Source organism: Pristiophorus japonicus, chromosome 16 (genome assembly GCF_044704955.1).
Source record: "Pristiophorus japonicus isolate sPriJap1 chromosome 16, sPriJap1.hap1, whole genome shotgun sequence".
NCBI classification, from domain to species: domain Eukaryota; kingdom Metazoa; phylum Chordata; class Chondrichthyes; family Pristiophoridae; genus Pristiophorus; species Pristiophorus japonicus.
In genome coordinates, this window is record NC_091992.1 from 28,252,364 (window position 1) to 28,278,251 (window position 25,888).

The window sequence follows — 25,888 nt, forward strand, 5'->3', positions numbered from 1 at the left end:
ATCAGAGTCTTGATTCAGACATGGATGCGAGTGCTAAATGGGTAGCTGAGAATAGCTGTCCTTGATATCAAGGCAGTGTTTGACCAAGGATAGCAATGGGGTTCAAGGGGAAAACCTTGCACTGATAATTCCCAACACACAGAAAGGTGGTCATAATTGTCAGCGGCCAATCATCACAGCTCCAGGACATCTCTGCAGGAGTTCCTCAGGGCAGCTTCTGTGGCCTAATCATCTTCAGCTGCTCCATCAAGGACCTTTCCTCTGTCATAAGGTCAGGGGTGAGGTTGTTTGCTGAGGATTCCAGGGTTCAGCTCAGGTCACAACTCGTCCATAATGCCACCCTGGACTTGGACATCATTCAGGCTTGGGCTCACAAGTGGCTAGTAACATTTCTGCCACATAAGTGCCACATAATGACCATATCCAACAATCAAAATCCTAACCACCTCCACCTGACCATCAATGGCTCCACCATTGCCGAGTCCCCCCACCATTAACATCGTGGTGAGCTCCCCCTTTAAATCATTTTAAAAATCAAACTGTGTGCTACCATGGTGATGTGCAATGACTTCAGATATTGTCCTTGTTGGTAGAATAGTGAATTCCATTCTTGCAACAAAAAAAACAAATACTGAAAGGGAACAGAAAAATCCCGCAATTATTGGAAATCTGAAATGGATAATAAAATGTCAGAAACACTCAGACCAGGTGGCAGAGAACAGAGGAGTTAACGTTTTGGGTGTGGACCCTTCCCTTCAGCAAAAGGTCCTCAGATGAAACATTAACTCCTCAATACGGCAAAGAATTTGTTTTCAGGGTGAGGCGTTAAACCGAGGCCCCGTCTGCTCTCTCAAGTGGACATAAAAAATCCCACGGCACTATTTCGAAGAAGAGCAGGGGAGTTATCCCTGGTGTCCTGGCCAATATTTATCTCTTAATCAACATAACAAAAAACAGATTATCTGGTCATTATCACACTGCTGTTTGTGGGAGCTTGCTTGTGCGCAAATTGGTTGCCGTGTTTCCCACATTACAACAGTGACTACACTACAAAAGTACTTCATTGGCTGTAAAGCGCTTTGAGATGTCCAGTGGTCGTAAAAGGCGCTATATAAGTCTAAACCTTTGTTTTAAGGGAAACAGCCCGCACGAACAGATAGGAGTGGGTTAGCTTTAAATAAAATCAAACTGGGCCACAAAGAGGAAGCTTGCCTCCATATGAATGAATACAAAACTGACTAAATTATTACAATTCAGCAGAATTTTAAAAACTATTTAGTTTGCTGATCTGCGTAACAATTTAATCAAAGCAAACCTAGTTAGCTAGAAGTTTTCACTTTCCCCTCCATCAGCTGGTGAGTAGCCGAGTCCCTTTAGGTGTACAAATAGTGCTGGATCTTGCACTGTATAGCCACTGCTAATGGGGACTGGGTTACACGGGATTGTTCAGACAGCCTGGCGTTATGCTTATGACTTGTGAATTGTTGAATTTTTTTTGTTTGCCGAGTTGCTCTTGAAGCTCAGAATCGCTTTTTCGTTGAAGCGAGTGAGTGAACCAAAGTGCTGTGAAGTCTGCCTGACGTGAACTGATCCAATAACTTCGCAATAAATGTGGGGAAAAAATTCAGGGATTCGCTCCCCTTCTGACACTCACATTTGACTCTGGGTGTCTGACATCAAGCTTCCTCTTACAGTTCTGAAAAGCAAAGACCCAGAGCACTTTTTGAAAGAACTGCTAACTATTCAGTCCTCATCAACAAGTTCTTCCAAGATTACATTGTGTTATTCTATACCTCAGCTTAAGACAAGGAACACGTATAAAAAATATGCACGAACGATCCCAGGGTATCTCATTGGCAACAGAGAGCTGCAGTCATCTTTAACATGTTTGAAGGACTCGTAACTCGCCTGTGCTATAGGTGTGACTCAGTAAGTGCCTAAAGACCACGGCCATGACCAGTTGAGTCTGTGAATGCATGCTCCCGGTGGGGGTCTCGCCCGCTGGGGGTGCATGTTGGGAAAACTGCGGGCATGCTCCTCGTGATTTCCCAATATACCCTCCTGGAGGGACAAGCTCCCCTCCCGCCCTCCTGCCAGCAACTACTGCCTTCCAATACCTTGGGGAACCCATCTATATTATCTACGTGAAGTTGACCTGTAAAGATTCACCGGGGTCAGTGCCAGGTAACCTGCGGACTGGAAGTGCTGCCCAACGCAACTCCGCCGTTGATTGGACAGAAGAAGAAATTCCGGCCCATTTATCCCCTTTTTGAACAAGAATGGGCGCCACAGTGTACAATCTGCTTCAAAATACCATTTTTCTTTTCCAGTGTGCCTTCAGACACTAGATAAAGCCTGGAACTCTCTGTTGCCTATGATACATTGCTCACACGCCTGGTTCCGACTTGGAGCCTCCGCTGCGGGCCCAGGCAATGCTGTGGGGGTGTCGGTCATCCTTATCGGACTCTGGCTGGCTCTGGGCTCGCTCGGGCTTGGGATTGCAGGATGGCGGGTCGGGTTGCTGCACTGACGTAGTCCTGCGCAAATGGTTTCTTTTTCGGAGAAAGTCCGGTTGAGCCGAAAGGCCGAAGCTCCCCTTCCGCAAAATCATCCGGGAGTTGCTCTTCTTTGGGCGGGAGCGATGGCTGAACTCCAGCTGGGCCAGGTGAGCAGCATAACCTTCCGAGAGAAACTGCGGGAAACAAGTAACATTTAACAATCAAGCAGAGGGAAGCTCCCAGTCTTGAGTCCCATTCAGTGTCCGAATTCTCATTCTGATTTTTTACTGTTTTTATGTAATTTTAGGAACATTACAGACGGAGTAAGCCTTTCAGCAACTCGGGCCTGCTCCGCCTTTCAATTCGATCATGGCTGATCTGCACCTCAGCTCCAATGTCCTGCCTTTGCTCCATATCCCATGATACCCTTAACTAACAAAAATCTAACGCTCTCAGTCTTGAAAGCTCCCATTATCCCAGCATCCATAGCCCTTTGGGGGACAGCGTTCCAGATTTCTACCACCCTTCCTGACATCACCCCTGCCTAGCTAAAGGCTGCGCCCCTTTGCTCCAGATTCCCCCACCAGAGGAAATACTGTCGCTGTATCTGCCCTATCAAACCCTTTAAACACCTCAACTAGATCATCTCTTAGACTTCTATCCTGCAGGGAAAACAAGCCCAGTCTATGCAACTTGTCCTCATTATTTAACCCTTGTAGTTTTTATGGGTTCTGGGAGATTTTAACAATGAAGCTATTTCCTGAGGCCTACAGTATTACTCGCAACGTAATCCTTTGGTCTGTTTTTTAGAGAATCGTAGACACATACAGCACAGAAGGAGGCCATTCTGTCTATCGTGGCTGTGCCGTTTTTTTTTATTATTCAATTTTTGTTCCCACTTCACACAGCCTTCCGATTTAAAAAAAAGTGATAAAAAAAAGCACAGAAAAAATAATGGAGACCTATTGAAGTAATTAAAAACTGCTGAAGACGGATAAAATGACACACACAATAAGATTTAATCGTGCGGACAGAATTGGTTAAAAATGTAAAGATGGATGCAGTACTGGTGCTCCACCACTAGATGTAGCTCATGACCAGATAAATAGCATGCGGTGTCATCATCATCATTGGCAGTTCCTCGAAATTGAGGAAGACTTGCTTCCACTCTAAAAGTGAGTTCTTAGGTGACTGAACAGTCCAATACGGGAATTACAGTCTCTGTCACAGGTGGGACAGACAGTCGTTGAGGGTAAGAGTGGGTGGGACAGGTTTGCTGCATGCTCTTTCCGCTGCCTGCACTTGGTTTCTGCATGCTCTCGGCGATGAGACTCGAGGTGCTCAGTGCCCTCCCGGATACACTTCCTCCACTTAGGGCAGTCTTTGGCCAGGGACTCCAAAGGTGTCGGTGGGGATGTTGCACTTTATCAAGGAGATTTTGAGGGTGTCCTTGAAACGTTTCCTCTGCCCACCTGGGGCTCGCTTGCCATGTAGGAGTTCCGAGTAGGGCGCTTGCTTTGGAAGTCTTGTGTCCAGCATGCAAACATTGTGGCCCACTCAACGGAGCTGGTCGAGTGTGGTCAGTGCTTCGATGCTGGGGATGTTGGCCTGATCGAGGACGCTAATGTTGGTGAGTCTGCCCTCCCAGGGGATTTGCAGTATACACTATTTACAGAACATGCTACGGACAGCTAGAATTCGACTATAAGATCCCAGCTGCGCAGCACAGGAGTGCTATCTGCGGTGGCCCCTCATAAGGCAAGGTCAGTTTATTAGCATCATTTTATACCACTCTGGCTGTGTGTACAACATTGAGGTTGGGGCTAGAAGGTCAGGTGCCAGTTGATACCAACTTGCATTCATATTGTACCTTTAACGCAGAAACACATCCTAAGACCCTTCACAGAAGTGTTATTAAGCACTGACATTGTTCACCTGGAAGAAGGGGGTCAGGTGGCAGCCAGGGCAGGGTGGCATGGGGGAATGGAGTGGCATGAGGAGTGGACATGGGAAGGCACAGGGAAGGAGAGGCAGAGGAATCTTATTAACCCATTAAAGACTCCCCGACAGCACCAGTTCCAACGAGGCGTCAATGAGCCATGTGCACAGGATCCTAGGGCCCTACTCCCTTGCTGCATTAGGGTTTGTGAACCTCCTCAGGCCTCCACAGCCGATAATATGTGCCCACTAAGATATTACTCATCCCCTAGTGTCGGAAGATGCGACTATAACCCTCCTCCACTTGAAAGAATATGTTAAGACTACGGGCTTGACATTATGTGGTGTGAATATTACTGTACAAATGATTAATGCTTTCATTTAAAATGTCTTTCACAGCTTTCTTAATGAAGCCCAGAAGAGGCGCAAGTTCAGGGCCAGAAGAGGCGTGGACCCAGGGGCAGCACGGGCCAGCCCACAATGCGATATGTGTGCGCACTAGGGCCATGCAGCAGAGCTGGTCTCCAGTCGTCCTGATTAATCCTTGTCCCTGGACCAAGGCCTTGCTCTGTCAAGCCCGTGTGGTGGCTGGTGTGCAACGGCCACCACACGTTAAAAAAATCCACGCACAGGCATCTTCTACACATCAATATGAAGTTCAGGACCTGGAATATTAGGTCATTCATTGAAACACCTGTGAACTCGTCCTTTTTTGGCGTGGAAGCAAGTCATCCTCGAGGGAGTTAGATATGGCCCTTACGGCTAAAAGGATCAATGGGTATGGAGAGAAAGCAGGAAAGGGGTACTGAGGGAATGATCAGCTATGATCTTATTGAATGGTGGTGCGGGCTTGAAGGGCCGAATGGCCCACTCCTGCACCTATTTTCTATGTTTCTATGAAGGACGTTCTTGCTATTGAGGGAGTACAGCGAAGGTTCACCAGACTGATTCCCGGGATGGCAGGACTGACAAATGAAGAGAAACTGGATCAACTGGGCCTTTATTCACTGGAGTTTAGAAGGATGAGAGGGGATCTCATAGAAACATATAAAATTCTGACAGGACTGGACAGGTTAGATGCATGAAGAATGTTCCCGATGTTGGGGAAGTCCAGAACCAGGGGACACAATCTAAGGATAAGGGGTAAGCCATTTAGGACTGAGATGAGGAGAAACTTCTTCACTCAGAGAGTTGTTAACCTGTGGAATTCCCTACCGCAGAGAGTTGTTGATGCCAGTTCATTGGATATATTCAAGAGGGAGTTAGATATGGCCCTTACGGCTAAAGGGATCAAGGGGTATGGAGAGAAGGCAGGAAAGGGGTACTGAGGTGAATGATCAGCCCTGATCTTATTGAATGGTGGTTCAGGCTCGAAGGGCCGAATGGCCTACTCCTGCAGCTATTTTCTATGTTTCTATGTTTCTATGATACGAGGGACTGCCCATGATGATGATGATGCTGATGAATGAAGTAATTAACTTTTTTTAAATAATCGGTTTAAAATAAATATGTTAGCTTCCTTTTAAATATAGAGGGATTTCACAAAAACATGTTAAGCATTCGTCTGTTAATATTCTTAGTGCAATGTTAAGGCTCTTGTGTAACGTGTGAATATGCTGTTGAATATGAAGGGAATGATCTTAACTGACAATTGATACAATGGTCTAAATTGTTGATAAAATACAGGGCTTAATTTATATTGTTCGTCCATAATAAACTACAATATAGGGAATCGTTGTGGTTTTGTACATTAAGACAAGACCCAGGCCAATGTGATATTATCTACTTAAGTGTCAATTTTGGTAGATTACCTGTTGTAATGTTGGTAAATTTTCTGCTGTTGTTTAAATAAATGCAGAGTAAATTGCTTTTGAATATCATAAAATGAGAAGCCTTGAGAATAATTTACATTGAATCCTTTGCTCTCATGGTGTGATTTCTTTTGCTACTGTTATTTATCGCCCTCTGGTGGCTATTTTGCATTTTCTAACACACACACACACACACACACCACATACAGTCTATACAATTGAACCTGGGCCCTTCTTGCTGAAATGAACCATCAGGGAAGCTGTAAGAATTAATGTTGGAACAGAAAAGCATTGAGTAAGGTATTGAGAACAAAATGCATTTATTTGCAGCTTCTCATGTCACCCCAGACCACTTTGATTGAAAAGAATGATGCCACCCATTGCTTTCCACAACTGTGCTGGCTTCGACCCAGCCGAATCTCCAACTTCCAGGCCCATACTGCCTCATCATCCTTGACGTCTACCTCCCTAGTGTGTGCCTTTCAGAAGTGTAATAAAATGTCAGAAGCAGGTTAAAAGTACAATCATTTCTCACACGCTGATCTTTATTTACTGCACAGAGGCACAAAGCTACAGGCGGGAGGAGAGGCACATTTGCAATGACAGTGGAAGCTGTTGGGCATCGCACTGAAAAGGAGGACGACATCGTGCACAAGGAAGCAAGAACATAAATAACAAAACGAATAAGAGAGCAAAAGAACTGGACAAGGGCTAGGAAATAAGAGAAGTAGAACAAAATGCAAACAACATCAACATTAGTTGTTGAGGAATCAACTGGAGCTTTTTGACTGCCTATCTCTGTGGTGCATTTAACACTTTTATTTTTCTTTTTTTTTAAGATAAGATTTTTTTTTAACTCCTCATTGTAGTTGCATGCTCTATCATGGACTAAAGAGGCAGATTACCTGACATTGGTTCTGATACTTTTTTGATGGGCGTCCAACGATGTAGATTTGAGATGGTGACAATCCCAGCACGTTGTACACTGAAATGTCTTTCATTGAGCCATAGGCAGCAGAGATCTTGATGTGGGACTGCAGGAAGATCAAATGAGCAAAGCTATACATTATTAAAAAGCAACCACAGGCCAGGAACAACTGAAGCTTCACAAAAATAGACGGATCTACAACTTTAAGACTTACAAACATTTACTTTCCTGTCTGGGCTTTTACATTTTAAGATCTGTTGTTATATACAGTTAGTTTGGGTTAGACCAGAAAACAGCAAATACAACCACACTTTCAGGTACTGAGCTTTTGCTGATAACTGTTAGCACATGCTGTATTCAATAAGGGTTGTCTTGTATATAACAAGCATTTGCTCCTGTAAGATTTGTACAGTGATGGATTCGGTGGTATTTTAATTTGTACTTTTCATTCATTAACCACAGAGGACACATATTAACAATATTTCCAGTATCGGATTTCTGTTAAAAACATTTTTTAATGTTTAAGGTTTCTTTTTCATGCACCATGCACTATTGCAGCTAAAAGGGCAGGCAAACGGGCAGCTGTGCCAACACCATTCTATAACAGGAGGTGGCTATAGGGAGGGAGGAACAGAAACGTCTGATTTTACGAGATAGCTGATTTGTCAAACATGATTTCCCTTTCATAAAACCATGCTGACTCTGCTTGATTGAATTATGCTTTTCCAAATGTCCTGCTACTGCTTCCTTAATATCATCAGCTCTCTTATAAAATCACACGTTTCTGTTCCTCCCTCCCTATAGCCCCTTGATTATCCACTATTGGGATGTTTTTAGTGTCTTCTACTGTGAAGACCGGTACAAAATATTTGTTCAATGTCCCTGCCATTTCCCTGTTCCCCATTATTAATTCCCCAGTCTCATCCTCTAGGGGACCAACATTTACTTTAGCCACTCTTTTCCTTTTTATGTACCTGTAGAAACTCTTACTATCTGTTTTTATATTTTGTGCTAGTTTACTTTCATAATCTATCTTCCCTCTCTTTATTATTTTTTTAGTCGTTCTTTGCTGGCTTTTAAAAGTTTCCCAATCCTCTGGCCTCCCAGTAGTCTTGGCCACTTTGTATGCCCTTGTTTTCAATTTGATACCATTGCTTATTTCCTTAGTTAGTTGCGGTATAAAGTCTGAGGAAGTATTAGAGGATGAAACTCTTTTCCTTTTTGACCGGCAGTCAGTATTTAGCATTTTTATATTATAAAGCTAGCTCTCTCAACTCTTCCTTCAGAACATGCCTGACAATCCCTAATCCATCAGTGTGATTTTGGCAACCATGGCTCAGTGGATAACATAAATCGAGGCTGACACTCAATATTTATCTCTCAATCAACATAACAAAAAAACAGATTATCTGGTCATTAACACATTGTTGTTTGTGGCAGCTTGCTTGTACGCAAATTGGCTGCCGCGTTTCCTACATTACAACAGTGACTACACTTCAAAAAACTATTTAATTGGCTGTAAAGCATTTTGAGACATCTGGTGGTCATGAAAGGGGCTATATAAATCCGTCTTTTTTTCAGTGCTGAGGGAGTGCTGCACTGTCGGAGATGTCGTCTTTCAGATGAGACATTAAACCTGCTCTCTCAGGTGGATGTAAAAGATCCCATGACAGTATTTCAAAGATGAGCAGGCGAGTTATCCCGGTGTCCTGGTCAATATTTATCCCTCAATCAACATCACTAAAGCAGATTATCTGGTCAAAATCACATGCAGTTTGTGGGAGCTTGCTGTGCACAAGTTGGCTGTCACGTTTTCTACATAACAACAGTGATTACACTTCAGAGAAGTACTTCATAAGAACATAAGAAATAGGAACAGGAGTAGACCATACGACCCCTCGAGCCTGCTCCACCATTCAATAAGATCATGGCTGATCCGATCATGGACTCAGCTCCACTGCCCTGCCCACTCCCCATAACCCCTTATCCCCTTATCATTTAAGAAACTGTCTATTTCTGTCTTAAATTTATTCAATGTCCTGGCTTCCACAGCTCTCTGAGGCAGCGAATTCCACAGATTTACAACCCTCAGAGAGAAATTTCACCTCATCTCAGTTTTAAATGGGCGGCCCCTTATTCTAAGATCATGCCCTCTAGTTCTAGTCTCCCCCATCAGTGGAAACATCCTCTCTGTATCCACCTTGTCAAGCCCCCTCATAATCTTATACGTTTCGATAAGATCACCTCTCATTCTTCTGAATTCTAATGACTGTCGAGCACTTTGGGAGATCCGGTGGGAATGAAAGGCGCTGTGGAAATGCGAGTCTTTCTATCTTTCTTGTCTTTACTTCTCACAACTTTGTGGCACCTCGGAGTGAAATCCTCAATTTCATCTCAATTAGTGTCAAAGCAATTTTGTGCCCACTCGGAACTGGGCTGGGATTACTCAAACTCATTTCACAGAAGACCCTCCCTTTCACTTAGAACCCTTTTCCTCACACAGACTAAAAGGGGCTCTCACCCCATCTGTCTCAGGTGCTTTCAAACCCAAATGAAAGGCCAGTATGCTAATCCATTTCCTCTCTCTGCATGCCGTTTTAAAACAAAAGAAACAAAGCATATTTCAATAACAACAACTTGTATTTATATAGCACCTTTAACGTCATAAAACTTTGCTTCACAGGAGTATTAGGTGATAAAAAATTTGACACCGAGCTATTAGGGCAGGTGACTAAAAACTTGGTCAAAGAGGTAGGTTTCAAGGAGCATCTTGAAGGAGGAAAGAGAGGCAGAGAGGTTTAGGGAAGGAGTTCAGAGCTTATGGCCTTGGCAACAGAAGGTACGGCCACCAATGGTTGAGCGATTATAATCAGGGATGCTCAAGAGAGCTGAATTAGAAGAGCGCAGACATCTCGGGGGGTGGGGGGAGTGGTTTGTGGGGCTGGAGGAGATTACAGAGATAGGGAGGGGTGAGGTCATGGATGGATTTGAAAACAAGGATGAGAATTTTGAAATCAAGGCGTTGCTTAACCAGAAGCCAATGTAGGTCAGCGAGCACAGGGGTGATGGGTGAGCGGGACTCGGTGCCAGTTAGGACACGGGCCACTGCATTTTACATCACATTTATTTCCTATAATCAGCCTGAAAACATCGGTTTAATCTGAGATAAACTAGACTTATGCATCCTTTACTGCCTTACAACTGCCTTTTAAACAGTATTCACACTTAGCACCGTAGCAAAGCTTACCTCTTGCACGAGATTGCGTAGGAAGATTGCTTTTTGCCGCAGGGGATCATGGACCAGACCTTCGGAGAAGAAGATCATGCCCTGGGGAAAGTTATGCTGACCCAGCCAGGACACCACTCGCTGTTTCTGCATGTCTGGCCGTCCGGTGATGTAGATTATGAGGTAGCCCATGTCCTGCCAGTGTCTTTAAAAAAAGAAGAAACTTTCATTTAATGCAACATGTTTGCACTGAGAGAATTGCAGCACAACAAAGGAGACAGCAATGCAACAGTTGTTACTGAATGAAAATAATTCACTCTGTACTTTGCAGATATTTTCTGTGGGTTTTCTCATTCCCTACATTAGAATCGTAGAAATTTACAGCACGGAAGGAGGCTATTTCGGCCCATCATGTCTGTGCCAGCCATTAAAGAGCTATCCAGCCTAATCCCACTTTCCAGCTCTTGGTCCGTAGCCCTGTAGGATTCGTCACTTCAAATGTACATCCAAGAACTTTTTAAATGTGCTGAGGGTTTCTGCCTCTACTACTTTTTCAGGTCGCAAGTTCCAGACCCCCACCACCCTCTGGGTGAAGAAATTTCCCCTCAAATCCCCTCTAAACCTTCTACCAATTACTTTAAATCTATACCCCCTAGCTGTTGACCCCTCTGCTAAAGGAAATAGGTCCTTTCTATCCACTCTATCTCGGCCCCTCATAATGTTATACACTTCAATTAGGTCTCCCCTCAGCCTCCTCTGTTCCAAAGAAAACAATCCCAGCCTATCCAATCTTTCCTCATAGCTAAAATTCTCCAATCCAGGCAACATCCTCATAAATTTCCTCTGCACCATCTCTTGTGCAATCATCAAAAGGTTCCGTCAGAAAGAAAGTGTGGGAATAATGTTGCGTTATATGTAATAAAGGGAGATTTCAATAGAAATGAATGTCGAGCGGTTTCTATAACCACGGCTGATCTAAAACCTCAGTTTTACACCCAGGCAGCAAGTTGAAAATCTACCCCAGTGTTTTTTTAATAATCATTAAAGGGAGGGATCGGAGTGCTTTAGTTCGCTGGTGAAGTGTTTCCAGACAATCATTTTAGGAAAGTTTCACTAGAAAGAGTAATTAAATCTTTCAGGACAGTGACATTTAATTTTGCATTTGTTGGCATCAGTCAAATTCTTTAGCAATTTGTTCTTCTATTTAATTGTAAATACATATTTTTGTCACTTTAGCCTTAAACAAAAAAGATCCCTGGTCTGCATGTGACACTTTGTCAATTCACCAGAAGTGCCATCGTGGTGCGAGTCTCGGGTTAATCCTGTATATTAATTCCTGAGAATGGATCTCACTATCCAAAGCCATAATATTGAAAAAAGGTGCAACTTGCAGATTATAGGAGACACGAGGTTTACTAATGTAAATTACTTTGAAACTGTTCAAAGAGAAAAAGGAATATAAAAACCAAACCTGTAACAGCAGGTGTTGGATTAAATAATAACTGCATTTTCAAATATGTAAATCAAAACTTGAGACTCAGGGATCAGAGTAATAGGTTTCTGGATTCAGATTACATCCACGTATTCCTTCTTAACTGACAGGGACCCACAAAACATTTGGGGTCAAATTAGTATCTTTATTGCAACAGTTCTTGTTTAGATGGTTATCATCTTCTCCCTCCCCCCCACCCCCTCTCCTTCTCCGTCCGGATGGACCATGTGCTCCCAGCCCCCGGCCCCGCCCCAGGACAGACAAAAACTGACTATTATTATTCTAGGTACTACTTATGAACATTGTGTAAATCATTGATCTATGGGTTTAAAACACTTGCTGGAATTTAAAAACATGAAAGACTTGCATTTATATAGCGCCTTTCATGACCACCGGACGTCTCAAAGCACTTCACAGCCAATAAAGTACTTTTGGAATATATTCACTGTCGTAATGTAGGAAACACAGCAGCCAATTTGCGCACAGCAAGCTCCCAAAAGCAGCAATGTGATAATGACCAGATAATCTGTTTTTGTTATGTTGGTTGAGGGATAAATATTGGCTAGGACATATTTATCCATTCCATAAATTAAAGTTCTCATATTGATTTCATTATTAAAGGCAATATTATAATGTTCTGGTGCACTTAAAGAAGCTTTTGTTTATTTATTAATTGCTTTTATTTTTCTCGAGTTGAAAGTAATTAGATTAGAAAAATATCATATAAGAGTTAAAAGATAAAATGTCACTTAATGCTGGTTAATAGAGCTGTGGTTAGGCTTTCCTTTGCCAATGTGGGGTTGGCACTGGAGAGAGACTTCAGAAATGGTTGCCATAGAACCACCTGGTGCCCAAAGCCTGCAACTGTATTGTGACAGTTGACATAAAAAATATTGAATGGGAATTGTCAATCATCGCAATGTACAATGGCAAATGCAAAGAGAAAAGTGCAACCAAACATCGTGATGGCAGGAATTCGGGTTTGCGGGAAGGAAGTCTGCATTTGAATAATCTATAATTTTAAAATGTGACAAGCGCAAACACAAAGAACGTGAAAGCGTGTGCACACAGTACCTGACCACATCCACAGCTCCTGCTCTGACCTTAGGGTCGCTGCCCATGATAGAGACGCTAGCAGCAAAAGAACCATCGATGCTGAAGACGACACATTCCATCCCCTTTGGCAGCACCGTCAGGTAGCTCTCTGCAAAGGTCTGGTCACCTCTAGATAAAGTTAGAAAACGAGGGTTAAACATTACCATTTTTTAAACGTGCGCACAATCAAACTGCTGAGTAAGCTTAACGGACGTACATAATAATGAAACTGTGCTGGTTGGGACATCCCAATGTAATTTCATTAGACAATCACCATTAAACAACTATTCTTCAGCATGGATTAGTTCAACTGGGGTTCAGTTGAGAAGATGTTCCCTATAGAGGAAACCCTAACTATCATCATCATAGGCGGTCCCTCGAACGAGGATGACATGCTCCCACACCAAAAAGGATTAGTTCACAGATGTTTCAATGAAGGACCGATATTCCAGTCCTGAACTGCAACTGACGGGGTGGAAGATGCCTGTGCTTGGATTTTTTTAATGTGTGGTGGCTGTTGCACACCAGTCACCACATGGGCTTGATGCAGCTAGGCCTTTATCCAGTGGCAAGGGTTAACCAGGACGACTGGAGACCCACTCTGCTGCACGGACCTAGTGCGTACACATATCGCAGTGTGGGCTGGTCCATGCTGCCCCTGGGTACTCGGCTCTTCTGGCCTGACCACAGTTCCATTAACCAGCATTAAGTGACATTTCATATTCATATCCAAAATCTTTTTTTAACTCTTATATGATATTTTTCTAATCTAATTCCTTGCAACTCGAGAAAAATAAGCAATTAATAAATAAACAAAAGTTTCTTTAAATGTACCAAAACATTATAATATTGGCTTTAATAACAAAACCAATATGAGAACTTTAATTTATGGTTAATGACATTGTCCAAAGAAGATTACAGTTAATGATGGATCTCTGTAATCTTTATCAGAAATTCTGATTAACCAAATAATCTGAAGCAGGCAAACATTTGGCTTCAGCTGAACTTTTAACTGGCCGTAGAAACCCAACCAAGTCAGTAAAATATGAACCCTGGACCAAAACGCCTCTCAGGATGAGAACTGAAACCACCACAGGCGCAAAGATACTAGGCTAGAATCTCCCGTGATTCACCGCCCGGTTTCTCGGCGGTATTGGCCATTTTGGGCGAGAACCGGGTCGGCGAGAAATTCCCCAGCTGAGTTACGCCGGCGGTTTCGAAGTACTGCTGGGGAGCGGACCGCCGGCGTGCACCGTGCTCAGGTCGCCCCGGCGCGATACTTGGCTCAGCGGTGACCCGTAGGCAAGTATATAAAAAACCGCCCACGAGAATCAGCGGAGCTGGGCGCTAGGTGAGTAGCTCTGCAAGAAAAAGGTAAGTAATTGGTTTTTTACTCATTATTTTAAAATTATCTTGTCGTGATTTAAGTGAAAAGGGTCCTGAGAATGTTTTAATGATTTTTTATTTTATGTTTTCTAAAAAATATATTTTTTGTGTTTTTCTCCTCCTAGGCCCAACCCGCAGCCTCGGGGTAAATGTATTAATTATCACCCATTTTCTTTAAGAACCGCCTAATCGGCCCAAGATTCCACTTTTTCGCCAAGAATCGGAGTGCAACGCCCATTTTTTTCGCTGGGCGGATTTTTTTCTTTTTTGGGGAGAATTTTTCGCCGGCGATAATTTTGGGAATCTTAGCGGTATTTTGGGCGGCAATCGGGCGCTGGTGGGTTGTTTGGAAATTCTAGCCCGATGTAGTAAACAGGAATTACCTTTTTAACGCTTCTTCTATAGCTCACTCACGGGAATGCAACACTTTGCTCTGGAAGCTTGGGTGTATAAGGGTGCGCTAAAAGTAACATCTAACTGAGTGGTCATAAGAACATAAGAAATAGGAGGAGGAGTTGGCCATACGGCCCCTTGAGCCTGCTCTGCCTTTCAATAAGATCATGGCTGATCTGATCTTGGCCTCAGCTCCACTTTCCTGCCAGTTTTCCATAACATAGAAACATAGAAAATAGGTGCAGGAGCAGGCCATTCAGCCCTTCTAGCCTGCACCGCCATTCAATGAGTTCATGGCTGAACATGAAACTTCAGTACCCCCTTCCTGCTGTCTCGCCATACCCCTTGATCCCCCGAGTAGTAAGGACTTCATCTAACTCCCTTTTGAATATATTTAGTGAATTGGCCTCAACTACTTTCTGTGGTAGAGAATTCCACAGGTTCACCACTCTCTGGGTGAAGAAGTTTCTCCTCATCTCGGTCCTAAATGGCTTACCCCTTATCCTTAGACTGTGACCCCTGGTTCTGGACTTCCCCAACATTGGGAACATTCTTCCTGCACTCCCTTGACTCCCCTATGGTTCAAGAATCTGTCTATCTCAGTCTTGAATATATCCAATGACCCAGCCTTCACAGCTCTCTGGGGTACAGAATTCCAAAGATTCACGACCTTCAGAGAAAAAAATTCCTCCTCATCTCCATCTTAAATAGGTGACCCCTTATTCTGAAACTATGCCCCCAGTTCTAGATTCCCTCACGAAGGGAAACATCCTCTCAGCATCTACCCTATCGAGCCCCCTCAGAGTCTTGTATGTTTCAACAAGATCACCTCTCACTTTTCTAAACTCCAATTACAGACCCAGCTTGCTCAACCTTTCTTCATAAGACCAATCCCTTCATTCCAGGAATCAACCCTGTCAACCTTCTCAATCTCAAGGAATCTGCAAGAATTCTGTTCAATTAGTTAAACAGCTATTTAACCAGTATAAATAGCTGTCTATGAGCCAATTCAGTGTTGGCCAGCATTTTAGGGCGGAACAGTACAGACAGCTGGAACATAAGAACATAGGAAATAGGAGCAGGAGTAGGCCATTTAGCCCCTCGAACCTGCTCCACCATTCAATAAGATCATGGCTGATCTGACGTTGGCCTCAACTCCACTTCCCTGCCCGTCCCCATAACCCTTGACTCCCTTATCGTTCAAAACCACAAGTAAGAGATGAAGATCAATGGTATGGACAAGGAGAACCACCCTGTATAATGTCAGGTAGAGCAGTCATGGAAGCCCACTGCACTGGCCATTAAAGCAAGGTCATGTGCCTGCACAAGCTGATGGAACATCGGGAAGTAAATTGACCTGGAGAAAAGTGTCAAGAGTGAAAATGAGGACTGTGAAGGAACATAGTCTGCTAAATATCTAGTGCAGCATGGCAATCTGAGTAGGTCGTAGGTGTCAGCTGAGTTTGCTTGAATACTTCAGTAATTTGAAATGATTCAGTAATCTACTGCAATTGCAGCACGAAGGAAGGCAATTAAGAAGGTTGTGAAGCAATATAACTTAATTTCACAGACCAAAAAACTATCACGTAGAAAGCTGCAAACATTCTGCAGACAATATACTTTACAATCAGTCACAATAATTGTACTGCAACCTAAAATATTGCTTCTTTACTGCACCAAGTACAGATGGGCAGAGGATCTCAGTAGTCCAAATGTTCAAAGTCATCACTAGTTGGAAGGCGGTATATCACTTGGCTGGTTTGCAAGCAAAGGAACATAGTTCCAGTTTGTACAACTGAAATCATATATTTTATTTGAGCAATTGTACTTCAGGAGATGTAAAATAAAGTGATGTGTTGCAGAATGTACTGAGTGTTGTTTGTGTAAGCACAGCATACCTAACTGTGCAAAAGCAAAATACTGTGGTTATTTATTTTTTCCTCATGGCAGCTGTTGATGATTCTGCCATTTCCATTTACACCTCATCAATAAAATCATGGCTGATCATTAACCTCAACTCTACTTTACCGCCCGATCTCCATATCCCTTGGTCCCATTACCAGCTCCTTTTGCTTTGTACAATCATGCCTTTTGTCATTTCATCACTCCTGCCTTCCACCCTATCACAGACCTTTCCTTTTGTTCTTTCCTCCCTTCCTCCCTTTCATAAAAACATAAGAAATAGGAGTAGGTCCTGCGACCCCTCAAGCCTGCTCCACCATTCAATAAGATCATCGACCTCAACTCCACTTTCCCGCCCGATCTCCATATCCCTTGATTCTCCATGACTCCAAAAATCTATCTATCTCAGCCTTGAATATATTCAGAGACTCAGTATCCACAGCCCTCTGGGGCAGAGAGTTCCAAAGATTCACAACCCTCTGAGTGAAGAAATCCCTCCTCTGTCTTAAATGGTCTGCCCCTTTTGCTGAGACCATGCCCCCTCGTTCTGGAGCCAGAGGAAACAACCTCTCAGCATCTACCCTGTCAATCCCGTTCAGGATTTTTCCCTGCATTTCCTTAAAATCTGTTCCATCTCTAACATTTTTCAGTTCTGACATCGACCTCAAACATTAACTCTGTTTCTCTCTTTTGCAGTAGCAAAATAGTGTGGATCCTGGCAATCTGAAATAAAAACAGAAAATGCGAGAAGTACTCAGTGGATTCGGCAGCATCTGTGGAGCGAGAAACAGAATTAACGTGGAAGAAGTGTTTGGGGCCCTGGACAGCGGGTAGGGAGGAGGTAAAAGTGCAGGGATTGCATCTCCTGCACTTGCACAGGAAGGTGCCATGGGATGGGGAGGGGCTGTTGGAGGTGATTGAGGAGTGGACCATGGTGTCGTGGAGGGACATTTGGAATGCTGAGAGGGGAGGGGAGGGGAAGATGCGTTTGGTGGTGGGATCAAGCTGAAGGTGGCGGATGTGACAGAGGATGATCCATTGAATGTGGAGGTTGGTGGGGTGAAAGATGAGGACATGGGATCCTATTGTGGTTCTGAGAGGAAGGGGAAGGGGTGAGAGCAGAAGTGCAGGAAATGGAATGGACACTGTCGAGGACCATGTCACCCACAGTAGAGAGGAATCTTTGGTTGAGGAAAAAGGAAGACATATCGGAAGGACTAATATGGAAGGTGGCATTGTCAGAACAGATGTGATGGGGACTGAGAAACTTGGGAGTATGGAATAGAGTCCTTACAGGAAGCGGGGTGGGAGGAAGTGTAGTCCAGGTAGCTGTGAGAGTCAGTGGGCTCATAGTGGATACTGGTCGAAAGCCTATCCCCAGAAATGGAGACAGAGAAGTCGAGGAAGGAAACAGAAGAGTCGGAGATGGACCATGTGGAGGTGAGGGCAAGATGGAAATTGGAAACAAAATGAAAGTCATTTTCTAGTTCAGGGCGAGAGCAGGAAATGGCACCAATACAGTCATCGGAAAAAGAGGTGAGGGAGGAGACCAGAGTAGGACTGGAACAAAGAATGTTACACATATCCCATGAAAAGGCAGACATAGCTAGGACCCATGAGGGTTCCCATAGCAACACCTTTAATTTGGAGGAAATGAGTGGAGTCAAAGGAGAAGTTGTTTAATTTGCACCCCTTGTCCCGGGTGGGAGACGGGTTGGGGTCAGGGTTCAGAATTTTAAAATTTTCACCCCCACCTGCTCCCGTTTTTGTGTGCTAAAATTCTCCTCAATGTTACCAGGAAATCACAAGCAAATTAGCATAAAAAGAAGTTAACACTGGGCCTGTGTTAAAATGAGAAAGTTGAGACACATGGTCCGACTCTATTAATGGTGCAGATTAAAGCACGCTTGACCTATACACTCGCTTTCACGCACGAAAAATGTTACATCATTACTGTGGTTGTCCCAGTCATGCAGTCATTCCCTTTCCTTACAGCTCAAATAAAGATCGACAGTGTGGATCACCAATCATGTTCAACACCAAGACATCATTTACATTATCAACAAATGCATAAGATCTCAACAGTAAATGCATTCATTGTACAACCATAGTTGCCACCTGCTCAACTTCAACCAAGGTTCTTTTTACCCACCACAGAATGCCAGACAAAGGATCATGGTTCAGAGTTTAGGAGCTCGGGGCATGTTACAGTGAAGCCCACCATCCTAACCTCAGTAGAAACTACCAACCTCTTTCTGGTGCCCTAATTTTGGAATGGGAGGAGGTGGCCATTTTAAGTGAAAATAACTTGAGTTCGGATTCCATTTGCCCTTTGACAAGCTTGGCTGGAAATAGAGAAGCAGGACTTGATTGATTGGAGTTACTGCTTGCAAGGTGGACAACAGTGTCACCGAACCCATTCCTGGACTGTCAGTAAACAGCCAATCTCAAATATACAAAAAAAACGCAGCCTTCAACTCAAGCCACCAACTTAGGGGGAAAAATCTAATGTGTCAGACTAGCATTCCTCAGTGTGTGAAGCAAACTGATGCTTCATCTTAATTCCACGGCTCAAGGAACAGATTAACTCCCTGTATAAACTTACAATAAATTTATTGTGAAATAACAGTTCTTTTAGAAAATTCCCATCTGAGTTTTTTGATGGAACAACACGGAGATTATGATAATTCCGTCTATTTTTTTGAATTTGAATGCAAATAATGAAAGGTTCAGCGATTCCTCACCTTTCAGAAAATGACTGCTCAGTATCAGATTATTTCCAGCAGCAACCAAACCTGCTTTTTGAAAATTGCTGAAAAATTCATGAAATGGCCACAACATGAAAAGAGTATAAATGAAAAATCAACAAAAAAAGACAAGTGCTGGAAATCTGAAGGAAAATCAGAAAATCCTGGATCCAAACAGCAGCTCAGTGAAACATAGAACAGGAAGAAGGCATTCGGCCCCTCGAGACAGTTCCGTCATTCAATTAGATCATAGCTGATTTGTATCTTTATTCCATCTACCCGCCTTAGTTCCATAACCATTAATACCCTTACCTAACAAAAATCTACCCTCACACCCAGTGAGCGGATGTGGAGAGAACAGATGGGTCAATGTTTGGGGTCAAGTCCTTCTTCAGAACATCCCAGAAAAATTAAAACATCCTTTTCATTATCTGACTCACACAATTAACCAGCCAATTGTGGTTTGCTTGATTTTATCATCAAAAAGTATGAGGAATGAATGATCCATGCCTATGATCGCCAACCCTTCCTCTTAAGATTTTATCTAAACAGATGTAATATGGAAGTATTTTATGAATTGAAGTGGATAGATGTGGCCCATCACAACAATAAGCAAAGAGATCGTCACCTTTTAGTGTCAAACTGACTGGGGGATGGAGATCGAACATGGCCAACTATAAACTTATTTGGTGATCTGTTTTTGAATAGTTTTAGTGGAGACTCCAACTTTAATGAGGAATTGTGATTGGCCAGAGTGTCTGAGGTTAGACTTTAATTCTATTCTGCTAGGTCCTTTAAAAGGAGGTGCTTGTCTTAGATTTCAGAAGATTGAACAGGAGGGAAGAGGTTCAAATTTAAAGTCAGGAGCAGTTTGTATACAGAAGGCAGCAAGTGTAAATCATGGGGGCGACGTTCAGTTTGGGTGCCCTTCGAGGGGAGATGGTGAGCATTGAAATCACACCGTCTGCCAACTGGTGCCAGAAACCATTTACACGGTCAGGTCTCATTACAATACGGCCAGTGCTCAATGAATGCTGACAGGCAGCTCACCGATCGTTGGGGGGAGGGAAATCAGGTAATTTCTCCCTGGAGTCGAGCCGGCAGTAAGCCTTTAAAGAGGGGGTCCATGAGCAACCCCCAGCAGGGGAAAGATTCACCCTCCTTCTGGGCTTTAAGAAATCAGCAGCAAAGCTTTTTTTAGCCAATCCTTGAATGGCCTGCGGCGGCTGGTCCCTTTAAGGACCGTTGGCGAGGACAGTCGATGTTCAGTACTACATGGAGCAGTACGTGCAGCATACGCTTTGCCTGTTGTACCTTGAAAACTGCACCAGAGTATCATCATCATAGCAGGTCCCTCCAACGAGGATGACTTGCTTCCACATGAGTTCACAGATATTTCAATGAAGAAACCGATATTCCTGTCCTGAACTCCAGTTAAAAGGGTGGAAGGTGCCTGTGCGTGGATTTCTTTAACTTGTGGTGGCCATTGCACATCAGCCACCACACGGGCTTGACAGAGCTAGGCCTTTATCTAGTGGCAAGGGTTAATGAGGACGACTGGAAACCTGCTCTGCTGCATGGACCTAGTGCGCGCACATATTGCAGTGTGGGCTGGCCCTTGCTGCCCCTGGGCCCTCAGCTATTCTGGGCCCCATACCCTCATTTGCTGCACCTCCAACACGATCTCTCGCCGCTCCTCCGCCACAAATATTCGCCGCACCTCCGCCACGATCTCTCACCACTCCTCCGCCACAAAACACTCGCCGCACCTCCACCACGATCTCCCACCGCACCTCCGCACCAAACATTCGCCGAACCTCCAGGTTATATATACCAGGGTATATATGCAGCGTAAGACTCCTAATTTGCATATACAAGTAAGCTCCTACCCATTCCAAAATCGCATTGGTCCGGATATCGGCCAGACAATGCTGATTTTACGGCTCTGCGGCAAGTTGAAAATCTCATGGATGTCTGGTTCAACAGGTTGCAGCAGCCCTTTTGATATCTTGCACAAGTGTCGTTAATGTGTGAACCTAAGCCACCAGGGTGAATAGACGAATTAAAGGGTGTGAATGCACCATAACCGGTCCTGATTCTGCCCGTGTTGGTGCTCACACATGCTGAGCCCACGAGCTATAGAAGCAACAACTCCAGCTGATGCTTCCTCTCTATACCCAAGAACATGAAAGCAGACAGGATATTTCAAAACCACTTTACGAATATCGCAATTCATTTTTATTATATCTTGAGATGTTTGGACAACCTCAAAATAGATTCCGGTTAAATTGTATTTCCTTTGAGATATCCTCAAATGATTCATTTCCTGCTCCAAAAGAAATTCTTTGCCACGCACTTTAAAATAATATTCTACTGTGCGAAGTGGGTGCAAGTGCCTTCGAGAGTTGTATGAGAACTGATTTGAGAGCTGCATTTCAGGCACCATAAAATGAGTTCAAGAGATTTACAATTCCTTTTTGAACTGGTTCAAATTTAATTTGAAATATTTCCGAGCATATTTCCATGCTTTAGTGGCAACAGAATTTTACATTTCCAGAGAAGAGTTTGGCAGCTGTGTAAAGATGAACCCAATATTTCTGCGCAGGGTTCCATAGAATATACATTCAGCCCAACTAGTCTGTGATGGTATTTATACTCCACATAAGTCTCCTCCCAATCCATCTGTCTCATCGATGTAGAGAAAGGTCGATGAAGAGCAACTAAAAATACTGCAACTTTAACCAATTCGCTAACAGAAATCCGTACGTAGATTTGAATCACATCAGCACACATGTAGCAACCAATATTCGTTTGTAGCATAGGGTGAGCATATTTTCTAAACCGAATCCGGGGACACACAGGTGGGAGCACAGCAAGCTGCAATGGAAAAGGTAGGTTGCGCAGCGAGCTGAGGGAAAACATTTTGGCAGCCTATATTTTAACAATTGCACACACACTACAAATGTGCATATAATTACCGCAGATGTGATGTCACATTATTGAAGCACATTCAGACACTGGGAATAGATGGAGGGTCAGTCAGTCTGGGAAAAGACGGAGGGTCAGTCAGTCTGGGAATAGAGGGAGAGTCAGTCAGTCTGGGAATCGAGTGTCAGTCAGTCTGGGAATAGACGGAGGGTCAGTCAGTCTGGGAATAGACGGAGTGTCAGTCAGTCTGGGAATAGACGGAGAGTCAGTCAGTCTGGGAATAGACGGAGTGTCAGTCAGTCTGGGAATAGACGGAGAGTCAGTCAGTCTGGGAATAGACGGAGAGTCAGTCAGTCTGGGAATAGACGGAGGGTCAGTCAGTCTGGGAATAGACGGAGGGTCAGTCTGTCTGGGAATAGACGGAGAGTCAGTCAGTCTGGGAATAGCCAGAGGGTCAGTCAGTCTGGGAATAGACGGAGAGTCAGTCAGTCTGGGAATAGACGGAGAGTCAGTCAGTGCCGGGAAGGGAAAGCATGGTTCCATGCTTGCTGTGGGACCTTTCCCATAACTCAATAATGTTCTCAGTGAGTTCAGGAACATCGTTTTTTCATACACACTGTCTATATGGCCTGTTCAGAAAACGTCTAGCTTGACATCATTGCCCAGGTCATTTATTTCCCTCCCTCTCCTTTATGGCACTCCATGAAATACCTCTTTGACAAATTTTTCATCACGCCTCCCAATATCAACTTCTTTGGCTTAGTGTCCATTTTGTTGATTATGCTTCTGTGAACGACCTTGAGATTTGGGAATGGGGATGTGGTGGAGGAGGTGGGGAAGCTCAGTGTTCTCTCAGTGAAGGGTAACTGCTGGCAAGTTCTGCTTGGGCCAAATGGCCTGATCCATTTGTAACTTCAATGTAATGAGTGGATTTCCTACTCCACGCACCGAACTCACTGGGAACATTATTGAGTTACGGGAAAGGTCCCACAGCAAGCATGGAACCATGCTTTCTCTTTTCGGGCACTGACTGACTCTCCGTCTATTCCCAGACTGACTGACTCTCCATCTATTCCCAGACTGACTGACTCTCCGTCTATTCCCAGACTGACTGACTCTCCATCTATTCCCAGACTGACTGATCCTCCGTCTATTCCCAGACTGACTGACTAACCCTCCGTCTATTCCCAGTGCTGATTGACCCACCATTTATTTGTTTCTCCCTTGGTCCCATGATCCTCCCTGCAGCCCGACCTCAAAGCTGCTCCCGATGGCGCCGTGTTATCGTCCCGGAGACGCCGCAGCATGTCAATGACTCTCGGCCCTCCAGGCTTACTCACTCCTGTCATGTATGCAAACCTCACCTATGTGCAAGACTTGCCACTAGGGAGCACACCTGTGGGAGACAAATGGGTGATCTGTGCACCCTTGAGCAAGCAGGTATAAAAGGCAGTCCACCATGCTGCTGCTTCACTTTGGAGTTATACAAAAGAGACCAAGGTCACAATGGTTTGAGCCTACAACACAGTCTCGTGGAGTTATTCTGAACTTAACCACTGGCGACGAGTTACAGATCACGAACCATCATGCGGAAATGTCTGCCGTTGGTATTCTTGAGAGATTTGTTGAGGGTGATGATTGGGAAGTCTTCATTGAGTGTCTCGACCAGTACTTCGTGGCCAACGAGCTGCACACGGCTGAGACGGCGGTCAAGCGCAGGGCGATTCTCCTCACCATATGTGAGTCTTCGATATATGGCCTCCTCAAAAATCTGCTGGCACCGGACAAACCAATGGACAAGCCTTACAGAGAGCTGCGTATGCTGGCTCAGGAACACCTCCAGCCGAAGGAGAGCATCTTAATGGCCAGGTATCGCTTTTACATGCACCATCGTTCCGAGGGCCAGAACGTGGCGAGCTTTGTCGCCGACCTAAGATGCCTCGCGGGACAGTGCAAATTTGCAGAATCTTTGGAGGAAGTGTTGCGGGTGATGATTGGGAAGCCTTCATTGAGCGTCTTGTGCTTGGAATCGGCCACAAGGTCATTCTTCGCAAAATGCTGTCTGCCGAATCCTTAGATCTGAGCAAGGCCATCACGATAGCCCAAACTTTCATGTCCACGAGCAACAACATGAAACAGATATCTTCACAGCATCGAAGCTTACCGGCCAAGTACTGTGCATAAAATAATGCCTTCAGCAGGCAGAACTGTACATGGTAGGGCCCACACGACCGCAGAGGCCAGGCCTAGGGTGACTCATAGGCCGCCGTGGAGTGCGAATGCAAATCCATTAACACCATGTTGGCGCTGCGGGGCCAGTCATAGAGCTCGTCAATGTTGATTCAAGCACTATGTGTGCAAGGGCTGTGGAACAATGGGGCACCTCCAGCGAATGTGCAAGCGACCTTTGACTCACCATGTGGCAGAGTCAGCAGAGCATGACCAATCCAGCATGGATCACGCTGAACGAGCAGGAGAGACAATTCAACCTGAGGATGAAGAGGAAGTGTATGGTGTACACACCTTCACCATCAAAAGCCCTCCGATAATGTTAAAAGTTAAACTTAATGGCATTCCAGTCTCCATGGAATTGGACACGGGGGCGAGTCAATCAATCATGAGCCAGAAGACTTTTGCGAAACTGTGGGGCAAAAAGGCACAGAGGCCAAAACTGACCCCGATTCACACAACGCTGCACACTTACACCAAAGAACTCATACCTGTTATCGGCAGTGCAGCAGTGAAAGTATCTTACCACTATGGATCGTACCAGGTGATGGCCCAACGCTGTTCAGCAGAAGCTGGCTAGGAAAGATCCGATGGAACTGGGACGACATCAAAGCCCTGTCCTCGGTGGATGATGCCCCGTGCGCCCAGGTCTAAACAAATTCCCAGCGTTATTCAGGCCAGGCATCGGCAACTTCACAGGCGCCAAGGTGCAGATCCATCTTATTCCTGGGGCACGGCCCCTTCATCACAAGGCCCGAGCAGTCCCATATAGGATGCGAGAGAAAGTCGAGATCGAGCTGGACAAACTTCAACGAGAGGGAATCATATCGCCAGTCGAGTTCAACGAGTGGGCCAGTCCAATCATGCCGGTGTTAAACAGCGATGAGACGGTCAGAATCTGCGGGGACTACAAGGTAACCATCAACCAAGTCTCGTTACAGGACCAGTACCCACTACCCAAGCGGAGGACTTATTCCCAACGCTATAAGGGGGAAAGTCATTCATCAAGCTGGATCTAACCTCTGTTTACATGGCACAGGAGCTGGCTGAACTGTCAAAGAAATTGACGTGCATCAACATGCACAAAGGACTGTTTGTGTACCACAGATGCCCCTTTGGGATTCGCTCGGCTGCAGCCATCTTCCAGAGGAACATGGAGAGTCTGCTGAAATCGGTTCCATGCACGTGGTGCTCCAAGACGACATCTTGATCACTGGCCACAACACCACTGAACACTTGCACAACCTGGAAGAGATTTTCAAGCGACTGGACAGAGTGGGACTCATGCTGAAAGGTTCCAAGCGTGTTTTCCTGG

The 25,888-nt window shown here is 44.6% G+C and overlaps 1 protein-coding gene across 1 annotated transcript in view; it reads right to left on the reverse strand.

The window, feature by feature from the left end:
* Nucleotides 1-2,386: 2,386 nt before the first annotated feature.
* The window catches only part of LOC139226927 (membrane-associated phosphatidylinositol transfer protein 3-like), a gene marked incomplete at its 5' end in the record, with an annotated part of 431,271 nt that continues 407,769 nt past the window's right edge, over nt 2,387-25,888 (reverse strand). The window contains 4 exons of the mRNA XM_070858017.1: nt 2,387-2,692; nt 7,153-7,281; nt 10,423-10,606; nt 12,968-13,117. Coding sequence (XP_070714118.1) covers nt 2,387-2,692; nt 7,153-7,281; nt 10,423-10,606; nt 12,968-13,117 — 769 coding nt within the window. The remainder of the gene's footprint in view (nt 2,693-7,152; nt 7,282-10,422; nt 10,607-12,967; nt 13,118-25,888) is intronic.